General features: G+C 41.7%; 1 protein-coding gene across 1 annotated transcript in view; it reads right to left on the bottom strand.

Annotated features, from left to right (window-relative positions):
* Positions 1–9,083, bottom strand: part of LOC145393504 (protein fem-1 homolog C) — a 436,136-nt gene extending 427,053 nt beyond the window's left edge. The window contains exon 1 of the mRNA XM_080267632.1: positions 8,953–9,083. Within this exon, the coding sequence (XP_080123758.1) occupies positions 8,953–9,012 (60 nt within the window). The 5' untranslated portion in view covers positions 9,013–9,083. The remainder of the gene's footprint in view (positions 1–8,952) is intronic.
* Between the last annotated feature and the right edge of the window lie 3,208 nt (positions 9,084–12,291).

Raw genomic sequence — 12,291 nt, 5'->3', positions numbered from 1 at the left:
TACATTGCCCATGGGAATTTCAGAATGATTCCGAGTAGGTGAGTACAGTGGCTGTTTTTACATTAATTTACTGCATAGCATCAGGGATAACATTTCCATTTTCTGATGCGTTCAACCTTGGAGGAGACAACTAAATGGGATGCTGTTCTGCATGTCGTAAATGGTGGAGCCTATATGCCATAAATATGGTAAGTAAATCAATGTAGTTCTCCTTTAAAACCTAGTGTAATCCTTCTTGGAGTTATTCATCAATTTCACGAGTGCAAATAGTCCTGACTGCCAACCTTGTGAGCACCTGGTGCAATGTCACACTCATCTCTACGCTTTTCATGACCTACGGTATGTTTGTAAGATTCCACCATCACAAATTCACTCCCTGCTCATTTCTTTTCACAAAGCCCAGCCTAACTGCAATAGCCATAAAATATAGGTCTCCTAGGCCGGTAAATACTAAACACGCAGCCATTTGCTCCACATTTGTGTGATTACTTGACTGCGTGCAAATTTTCTGGTCCATGGGACGCGAAGCAACCGTGATGACCATGAAGTTATGGAAGTGGAACAAGAGGTGTGAAAACGGGTGGTGTGGTGTGTGGCATGGGTAATGAGAAGCACGAGGATGCAGTGATGTGGTCAGAATGAGGCTGGTGACCGCAAACCGGCTCTGGGTCACGGCCACCACCAGTACGCTGGCCCACAGCCCTCCCACCACCTCACTATTCACTCACTTCGGGCCAGCATCACTGCCTAAGTACATTCGAAAGCTACAGTTTCTGCTAGCCATCTACCCTTGTCTAAGATAGGCAAAGTCGAAGCCAGGACTTTACATCGAACGATGACACACCGCCCATGTTATTGTGGCAGGCAGGTCGAAGTTGCTAAACATTAAAAGGATCGGCGTCATAATGAAGTGGCACTTGCAGTCTAGTAGGTCTTTTAACTGCCACTTTAACACAGGCCAGTTGTGAAGTTCTGGCTATGATTTCCTTCCAGCCGGGGGGTGGGGGGGAAGGGTGAACAGAAGCTACACCTCACAGGTTTACTATCTACCACTATTCAGGGATAGGCTACAGAATTTACTACAACCTATTCATCATTCATTCATTCATTGCCAGACGCCATGTATCCCAGGCGGGGTGGCCAAGGGCTTAGAGTTAATTGTTTTACAGGGAGGGGCACTAATCCTCCACCAACTCCACTTGACACCTATTCATTTTTACCATAATAGTCTAACGCATCTCCATATTGTTCTAGGGTGATTCCGTACGTACGAGTATTACCGCATCTAATCTTATCTAAGCTGCCCGTAAAGGATGAATGACTATCACGACCGTTATCAGTTTTGCCGCCCACCGTACTAGATAACCTACAATCAATCTACCAGTGGCATGAAAATCATAAAAAGTAACCTGCTAAATCATTCACACAGGCTAACCCACAATACCCTACCACATATACTGAACTAAATTAGACACCCACCTTTAATCAACGTAACTTATTCAGTAAACATAATCCACAGTCGTTACACCCTATGCGGTACCGTACTTACCTCGCTAACGTACCGTACCAGAGCTATATATAACAGCACTTTAAATTAATACACCTCAATCTAAAGTTTAAGCGAATATCGGGATCGATCCTGCACATTACGATACGGAGCAGTTTTCTCGGTGAATTAGATTTCGTAACTAACGAGCAATTAATTACACGTCACACCGGATTATCTTGCAAAAAAGTGATACAAACTATGCCGATATGTGAAATAATTGATATAAATGATAATATTAAGGTGCAATAGGCAAAATAAATCGCTAAGGAAGACGTTCCACGAAGTCTGCTATGCTAACGATGATATATAATGCGTCATGGTAGCACCGTACAAAAACACAACGCTCGGTACGGTACTTAGCGCCACACGAACATCACTTCACTTTCCCGTGGGGGCTCAGTCACCTTCCCTTCCATTAAAAAAAAAAAAAAAAAAAATGCAATGTTGTAATGGTATACGTAACTCAGAGTGAAACAATGATTTACCAAACGCCTCGGACATTACTGCGGAATAAAACACACACACACACACACAGGGTATGAAGCAAGCAGTTCTCAAGCTACAAATGAGGAAGGGAGGGAGGAGGAAGAGGGAGGGGCAGACAAGCTTCCATATTAGCTTAGACAACGGTGACGCTGCGCAGGAACAAACATAACAAAGAACTCGCATCACAGCCCCAGGCGCCTATACATCACCCAGCTTCCTGTTGCCAAGCTTCCCACGCCACTTCCATAGCTACCTAGATTTCCAAATGCAGATGCAATACTCTGCAAACGTTTCATTTCTTCCAGAGTTTCATACATAGGCCTAAATCAACTACATAAATTTACTCTGCAGGAAGAAAAAAATGATTATCAAGGACAGGTAGGCTACAGTAACGAAAAACCGACAAGGGCTGTCAAGGAATTCGCTTATGTTAACAGAATGAAGTGCCTTTACCAAAACTTTACCCCATTCTTGGGCCACAAATTATATCCTTATAGGCCTATAGGGTATATTTAGCCAACATTATAATCTAATAACCTTATCTTTGGGCTACAAATAACATTCCCACCTTCAGATCTTTCCGTGTTTCTCGACAATCAGAAGAAATGCCTCCATGTTATACTTTGGGCGGCGATGTTAGCCCAACCCTTTGATGCGACGATCCCCTTCTGTATTTTATTCTTGGCTAGTACACCAGGATAGGTAAGGGAGGAGGAGTGGGTGGGTATGCCGATTGCGGACAGCTGGCAGAACGGTCTCGGACACGCGGCCATGAGAGGCAGAAGGGCACCGTACTGTTCTGTACAGAACATATATCCCAAACAACGAAAATATTACTAATTACCCGGTACCTCCTGTCTTGTAAATGTTTAATCCGAATAACTGGTAACCAGCTTACACAACGTGGCTGCAAAAAGTGCATGGATAAATGAGCTAGCCTATATTCAGGTCGTATACATTAGCAGTGAGTCATTAAACTTTTGATCAGCATGAACAGTTAAGCCATTTCTGCCACTATATCCTATATTGGGTGTCCATGACAGACAAAACAAATGTGGCATGCCTCTTTGGTGACAGTTTACTATGCAACACTTTTGAGACGTAGCGTCATCTGATATGCGACAACAAACAATGCCTATGGCTGTAGCCTACTGTACCTACTAAAGGGCGACCACGAACAAAGGTAAGCCCGCAGGCCCAGAAGCAGCTGCTTCCTGTATGTCACCTGCCACCTGCTAACAGTCTATGTCCGGCAGGCTAAGTACAACTGCATGGCAGCAGGAGAGTTGCACTGCAGACTAAACAACTGCCCAATACAAAAATACAACTTGAGACAACTCGGTCATTCCTATCTGCAAAGGCTATCTGTAGGCCACGATTAAAGTGAATACTACACAAGCTGCAGTCATATATGGCAGATGAAACAATGAACGTAACCACTACTGACTGACATACCGGTAAGCCTTAGTTTACGTTCATGTCCTGGATAACACAACTTATTAACACAGAAGTAAGTTTGTCGAGTTATACCATACAACTAGGCTACCGGTAAGGTATCTAACATTAGACTACCCCTAATTCTTCGTCATAAATAATGGCAGGTACTAAAAATACGAACAGCTACTGACAGTCCAAGGGCAAGATCTAACACCTGCCACCAGGACACTTAGCTGTTCATATCCAATATATAATTATCAGATTTTCAGCGTTAGCCTGGTACTGTACAATCCTTGCTGCCATATGTTTATTACGAAAATTACTGCAGTAAATAATAATCTACCAACTTATGTCTGACATACCTTATAATAATCTGGAGGTTACTGCTGCAAAACATGGTACCGTAAGTATCTAGGCCAAGTACTACAACCTGCCATGTAAACGCAAACTTGTCATTAATAGCTAAATATCAACTCGTAAATTTGAAGCACACCAAACCACCCACTTCTACCAGTGGCCAGTGCCTAGGACAATGGAGCTGACGAAGGTCTATTCATGTGAGCAGAGCACCGCTCTCTCTTATGACCCACATCACCACACCACCACAGGTCCGGACTGCTCATCTGTCGTTCAGCCATGCTGACAGCACTAATCGCTACTCACAATTTCCTACATGGTAAATAACCACCTTGCGCTGTTCATCAATGACAAAACAAAATGACATCATTAAACATACCAATGCTGTCTGCGCTAATCTAACCACAATAAGATATGAGTGCAGTATTCGTAAAAAAAAGTTAGCTAACTTATTACGGCTTGTTTATTCTCATCTACAATAAATATGCGTACCCCGAATGTATTCTTGTAATGTGACTGTCAATAACCACTTTTCACCGTTTAAGCTATCTACGCTATACCGACCCACGGTAACATACAGCCTTTAACATAGGATTCTGCCTTTCCAGCCCCAATCCCTGGGAGTGAAGGTCTCACTTCATGACCTGAGTAGCGACAATAACAAGATGTACAGAGGGTGGATTACGTTGCATGCGTTAACATGACAGGAGGTAGGCTACAAGGAGGAGTAGGCTACATGTATTGACAATACAAGAGGCACTGAGGGTGGAATCATGTGTTGGCAGTACAAGAGGTACCGGTACGGAGGGTGGAGTCGTGTGTTGGCAGTACAAGAAGCACACAGGGTGGAGTACGAGCTGGCAGTACCAGAGGTACAGGGTAGAGTACGGATGCAAGTGTTTGCAATACAACAGGTACAGAGGGTGGAGTAGTATACCCAGTACATGTGTCGGTAGTCCAATAGGCATAAGGGGCGAAGTAATATACATGTGCTGGTAGTACAAGAGGAACAGACGCTGGCATACTCGTACACGTTTTAGCATTCTGCACCCTCAACACATGCCCTAATTGTACCGTACGGGTAAAATTAGGTTAAGCACTTTGAGGCCAGCCTCATTTCAAGTCCGTCTTTTTAGATTTCGGCAGCTAATGTCTTTTTTACGTACGCCTAAGGTAGTGTATCGATGTTTATTAGAAAGATTCCTTAACAAATGACACATGCAAAGCTTTAAATACTTGTAGGTGGTAAGTGAATCCGTAATAAACAATCATCGATGCACTGAGAACAGTGAACTTGTTGCTACGCTTAGTTACCTTGCTAAGGTACCGTATATCAACATTACGAACGCAATTATGTCACGATGCTCATTAACCTAAGCAAGCAATTCGCCTCGCCTATACATATAGGCCTATTGATATATATTTTAAAAAATAATAGCACTGGTACGACAAATCACCTGTTAGGCATACTGGTACACAAATTCTGACAATGAGGACTATGGTATACATCGTACAGTACGTAGTCTGAACTTAAGTAATACCGATAAAAATCTTCATGTGGTATCGTGTAATTTTAATTTCGTAAGGCAAAAATGTACCCTACCTCAAACAATACCGGTACCTAATCCGAAAACATATTATTCTGGAAGTAACTTATGGTAAGTACCCTAAAGGCTATGTGCATTATGAAATCACTAGCAACCGTACCCTTATCGACCTAATAATATGCCACTGCCAAAGAAAAACAGAAAAGAGGTGCAACTGTCTTTCTGTTCAAAGCCACGGAGGAAATCATACTACTAAGTTATGAAAAATAACAAAATCACATATACAAGTCCATTACTCATCCCTTTTACGAGGTACGGTACCGTAACTAGGCTAGGCCTATGCCCGGATTTTTTAATTCATTGTCTCATCCTCCCTCCCCTTTTTTCTGGTTCAAATGAAAGACCTGGTGAGCCAAAGAAAAAAACATTCGGTTTGGTCATGTATGGCATGTTCAGTTCCTGGCTTTTAATGTTTCCCGATAATAGCTATCAATGAATGTTAAAATTACATTGGAAAATGTCTTGACTGGGGACATGTCCAATTTCAGGAAGACACAGTACTCTTTTCACGAGAGCACCTGGGCATGCTAACAAAACAGGCATACCGGTATATACTCAGGGAAATATAATACTCTAATATGCAATATAAAGTAATATAGTACACTAATATGCAATATATTATAATCTAAAACAAGAATGAATCGTTATCTTTGCTGTCCATGTCTTAGTCTAGAACTCTAGCCACATTCTTCATGGAGCTGCCTACCATGGGCCATCCGACCTACTATAGGTATCCTCCCTTCTTATGTTTATTACTACCGGTAGTATTTGGCTAGCTACGCCTGTTGTAGACAAGATCTAAAACAAATCAAACACTCAAACCCTAGTGTGTGTGTGTGTGTGTGTACCGGTATATCATTCATCATAATCCGGACCTCCTTTCCCACCCTAGGGCAGGGTGCGGAGTTAGCAACGTCCAGACATTCCAAGTTTGCCCATTCCAATGGGCCACGCTTCCATTCACTCATCATTCAAGCCCCAGGAATCCTGGCTCTATCTGATATTCCAAAACCATTCACCACATTCTGTGGCATCACATAAACATAGCCTATCCGACTGAGTCAGTCCGCTGACACGTTAAAAAGGGGTGCCAAATCCCTGATCATGCAATTCTCACAACATTCATCCAGCCAGCTCGATCTCTTGTCAGGTCCCTAGCATCACCGACTTCCATACCTCGCTTCCTCATATACTCATCCACTAAATCCTTCCACCTTCTCCTTGGCCTACATCGCCTCCTTCCTCCTTCAAACTAGCTCACATATACCTTCTTCACCACTCTATTGTTATCATTCTCTCCACATGACCATACCATCTCAGTACACTCTCTTCGATTCTGGTGTCCACAGACTTCCTCACTCCATATCTTTCACGAATCACATTATTTCGTACCCTATCCACTCTCTGTACTCCACATACATTCCTTAGCAGTCCCATCTCCACTGCTCTCACTCTTGACTTTTCATTTTCATGCCACACCATAGTCTTAGATCCATTTGTTACAGCTGGCACTAACACTCCATGTAAGCCTCGTGCAGCTGCAACGCTCAAGCCTCTGTTTCTTATCAAGGCTTTCATAGCACCCACTAGTTTCCTTCCTTGTGTCACTCTACTTTCAACTTCTTTTTCACATTTTCCTCTCTTTTCTATCACTGTACCCAGGTATTTTTACTATCTCATCAATTCCAGTCTCTCTCCATTCACTGTAACATCACACTGGGATTCACCATCTGCCAATAACCATCACTTTACTACATTTACTCTCAAGACACGACGCTCACGGATATTAGCGAAATTCTGCACATTTACCAAGTTCTTGTGCGATATTTGCAAGTAGCATTGCATCATCAGCATACAATAAATTTCCATCATCATCCCTCTCCATATATATATATATATATAATTTAAATAACCACGAGATGGAACTGAGCAATAGCTGGGACAGTTACTGCTGACTGAAACATCCCTTCATCTTATATCCAAGAAGTTTATCTTGTTTTTTAGTAAATAGTCAGTACTTTCAAGTTTCCTCACCCCCACCCAATGATAAATAATAATGACGATGATGATAATAATAATAATAATAATAAAATACGGTAATCCTGTGGCCTCCCCTGCATCATTATATACTGTACCAGGTATCTATAATTTGGTACGGTTCGTGTGCTGTTCATGATTATGATCATTCGTTTTTAATTGTGGTAATAAGCGGCGTATCTTTCAGCATGCTGATCCAAGAACACTTTTACTTATCCTTTCGCATGACAGCATACCAAGGTTTATGACTGGAAAATTTTTCCAAGCATCCTAATATTTGTTTTTGTTAGAGCTGCTATTCTCTAACACACCTGGCAATGGTGACTGAATAGCCTACTGCACCGAAAGTTATCGTTACATCACACTCAGTTTTATCTGATTCTCATTAAATCTAAGCTACTGCTAATAATATTACCCGGCAGCTCCTACCCTCTTGACTACTAGGGACTTACATCAACTGAATACGAAATAAAAGTGTAGAAGACTGATGCGTGGAACTTAGGGCTTCGCAAAAGTCTGTAAGTGGTCTCCCGAAATCCTCAACAAGTGACTGACGGACAAGCTCGCTCCCACGAAGCTCCTGCATCTAAAAATCGTCTGGCTTAACCATGAATAAACTTTCAAGCACAGCCCTGGTATAATAGTGGGGAGGTTACCTGGTATCGAAAAGTTTAAAGAGTAAACTACGTATGAGTCATATTTTCAACAAAAGCATGCTTGGTTTTAAAGTGTTAACATGTGACACTGCAAGGCAATTATTCTAACTGGGGATGCCTCCACTTCACAATTAAATCTGCAAAATTAATTATCATACATAAAACACAACCCATCCCAATGTATGAACTGCAATACTTCTTGCTCACTTATCTCGAGGCATATTAATGCAGCAATTTATGCTGAAATATAACAGCACTTCATTCTTGATACATAATAATGGGTAACTGTACACAGTTCCCGCTTAGGAACTGAGTGAAGGTAAGTGCTGCAGGTTTCAATAACAGAAGAGTTTCAGTAACAGGAGTAAACACTTTTACATCCAAAGTACGAGAGGTTAGCTTATCGAAATTCACTGACTGAAGTTGCAAATATGTAGGGCTATCTACCTCTGCTAAGGTAATAAAGTCACTGAAATAAATGAAAATGAAACCCTGAAATTGCACCTGAGACACAACGATTTAATATGGTCCTCCCTGCAAGTGTTATCCGTCATCAGTAATAATAAAATAATAAATAATAAAATAATAATAATAATAATAATAATTCAATTGCTACCGTATAGTAAATTATTCACAAAACAGTACACGATCACATTCGGGGAGCAAAATGTTCGTTAACTCAACATGAAGAATTATCTTTCAATAGCAAAATCTATTGTTAGCCAGAAATGTTCTTCACGCAAAAAGCAAATCTTGTGGCAGCTCCAAATAACACAGCTAATTTTCTGTTCAAGCCAATAAACACATGATTATTCAGTCTTACCTTTAACCTACGCAGGTTACCATCCCTGGCTGCGTTGAAAACCCCGTTTTTAAACTCCATGTTTATTGTTCAGTGAGCAAAACACTGGAGGAAAACGAGACTCAAGAACACATCCCCACCCTGCACACTCCAACAGCTGACTGAGGGGTTCAGGCGGCTCAGCCGCTCAGCGGCTGTGGCCGAAGCTCATTCCCCTGCTCGCCGCCAGAGGGTTACGAGAGTCACAACAATGCGCACGTGGTGGATAGGCGAACATAAGCTTGGTCCACTGCCCTTCAACAAAGTGGCTCTCAATCTCAAGATGTACAAATTTTTATAACAACACAGTACACTGAATACCTCTTGACTATCTGAGCTAAATGAAGTTAACAGTTCTTTAATTAATTCATATGATTTTTTATATCCTCTATACATTTCATGTCAAGGGCGTTTGTAGAAAAAGGTTTCCACAGGGTAATAATCTCTGGCCCAAGATCTGAACAGGTCTTAAGGGAAGTATGTTTTCACAAAGGAATCTGGATATATCCACCAAAATTCTAGTTTGCAATATATTTGTAAGTTCCTTCATGCTACAGTATGCGTAGGTGGAACGGATGTTTTTCAACGGATATTACAACCATTATCCTGCATTGCCAGCCAGGTTGGCCGTGCCGACCACCTTAGCAGACTCAGTCGAGTGGGACAGGTTTCCCAAGCCTGACCACGTGGTTCTCCAAAGATAATACACACACACACACACACACACACATACCGTGCGCATTCTGTACTCTGTAGTGTATGTGGGAAATGTAAGCCCGTACAATTATGCCCTGAGTAATCTACGGTATTATGTGGTGAAGTTGGTTGCTGATCTATGGTTGTGAGATATGTATCTTCTGTAGTTTCGCTTGGGCAGGGGACTGTTTGAGAGTTTAACTTTGAGACACGGGACCATGTATAGGAGCGGCACTGACCGTTTGTCTAACGATTTTCGGAAACGAGTTGTTTCACTCCCATAGACTTCAGTGACTAACGAAGGCCCAGATTAGCTCACAGACTTTAGCGAAGCCCTATATCAAAAGGCCTGAAACTCCCACCTCTGTCAGTATGTATTCTGCGCTTCTTAAAATTTCATTAATCTGGCATGGGGTTCATCCAGTCATACAAACCCATGCTAATTCGAAGACCTATAATCTTTACATCTTCCATCATATTAGTGCATATAAAAGTGGTGGTGTGAAAGGGGGTGTTGATATGTGAAAATTAGGCTTGGAAATAAACTACAGTCTATGGCCTGTCACATACATCTTCCACGCAAATCTGCATGGAAGATACTGTAACATCATACACTCCTCCGCACTGCTCCCAGGCAAAGACCATGTAAAGGCTTTCTCAGTGGCCACTGCCAAGATGTCAGCCCCCTAGGCCCCCCTCATCACCTCCAGCATTTCTACCCTTGCAGGCGATCACAGGTTCTGGTGCTCCCATAGATCTCATCACACCAATTATTCCCTCCTATGACAGTGAGGATCTCCCAGGTAGCTACTACGAGTATATGGCAGACACTGCTACCCAACTCTGCATGACATAAGAAAGAATTGCTGGGGTGATCTTGTAGGAAGGTAAGTGGATAACAAGCCTCTGCAAACAAGGGCTGCACATATTAAGCAATTTATGGACTTCCCCAGCAGTCCTTTTCTCTGATCTGCGTTTAGCAGAACACAGCCTCCTCGAAACCTCACATTCACTTTATCAAAGAGACATTACTCCCTGTCGCCGTTATCAGCAATCCCGTATCTGTATTCTCCTAGACTCTCTGTACGATACTGGTTTTCTAGACAGGTGGCTTTTGAATTTTTGGACACAATCTTTTAAAAATTTGTGTAATATATCATCTTTAAAGTGCAACATATTCTGTCCATGTATTCTTACTCAGAAATAATATAACTTAGGTAATTTTAATATCCACCATTACCACATGTGGCTCTCTTCAGTTCACTGATCCACCTGGGGAAGAAACCTGAATCTTTTCTACCTTGGATGCTCTACAGTGCAGTTTTAATGGCACCTGACACATAACTCTACCTCAAAAAAAAGTTAAAGTATAAAATTTAATGGCCTCATCATTACAAACAGTCATTCTATTTACCGTCAATCCCTCATCTCCTATGGTCTCCTTTGATCACAATCTCAATTCTGTAAGCTGTCTTATTTTTCCCGAAAGCCTCTGAATTCATCCAGGAAGTAGCACTAACATCATGGAGCTGTGGATAGGAAGGCTCTCAGACATTACTCTTTTGACTCTGTGGCATGGCTCTTGGTTCCATGGTTGTGAGCCTTCCAAGTCTGTAGCACACATTGTGAAGAGTCTCCTGTCGGGCATGGAATCACTGTATATAAATCTTGTCCTTTAGAAGAAATGATCCTGATGAGGTCAGACCTAATGCTGGTAACCAATGTCTATCTGATACCTTTCCGTTGTGTTTCAAGTTTGTTCTCATTCAGACCCTCAGTCCCCTTACTGTTGTTCAGTTTCTTTAGTGGCTTGTGTTTTTGAATTCTTTGAGTTTCTCCCGAGTAGAAAGATTATGAACTATTGCTAATAAAGTGTGGAGGCAGTTGTTATATAGGAACTGTTCTCACACAATCCTACCTTTGAAGCTGAAATAATGGAATATGGTCCATTAAGCTGGATTACTTTTTCAACTACTAAACAAGTTTGCAGAAAATGAGTCTACATTCTGCAGGCCAGTTGGGATTCAGTGATAATCCACTAGATTTTGATCCCACAAACAAAGGCTGAAAATCACCTGTGGGCAACTGAAGTAATGGAATCTTCTCAAGAACCCATGCACCTAATTAGGTTTCTCAATAACCTATGAGAAAGACCATTAATGTGAGGTCCCTAGAGTCACAATTCAATATTCATAGTTCAAGAATGGATAATTATGAAGCCCTGACATTCCAAGAAATAGAAACACTTCATCACATGCATATCTATTTCTCCCCTATCTATTGGCGGTATAACTTTAGAAGTAACCAACGTTACCAATTTTCATTATATTACGTCCCTGAACTATTCTAACTAAGACTTACCTTTTAAGCCTAGTTTGAGTTGGGGGAGCAAATTTTGTAGGGGTAGTCATATAGTAACTTAGGTTAGGCTGTCGCTCAGTAGCGGATGAATGTTGCGCCATATTGGCTGGTGCAGGCGTGTGCACTCGGTCTTATGGCAGGCCCTAGGTTAGGCCTAGGTTAGGTTAGGTTAGGTTAGGTTGTTAGTTTGGGTTCGTTTAATGGAAGATAGTGCGTTTTTAATTAATTTTGATCTTGATTTTGGGGGATAAACCTTCTTTTGGA

This window comes from Coenobita brevimanus, chromosome 24 (genome assembly GCF_032717465.1).
Source record: "Coenobita brevimanus isolate Jiangsu-jjx chromosome 24, ASM3271746v2, whole genome shotgun sequence".
Classification (NCBI taxonomy): domain Eukaryota; kingdom Metazoa; phylum Arthropoda; class Malacostraca; order Decapoda; family Coenobitidae; genus Coenobita; species Coenobita brevimanus.
This window is presented reverse-complemented; position numbering and strand designations above follow the sequence as displayed.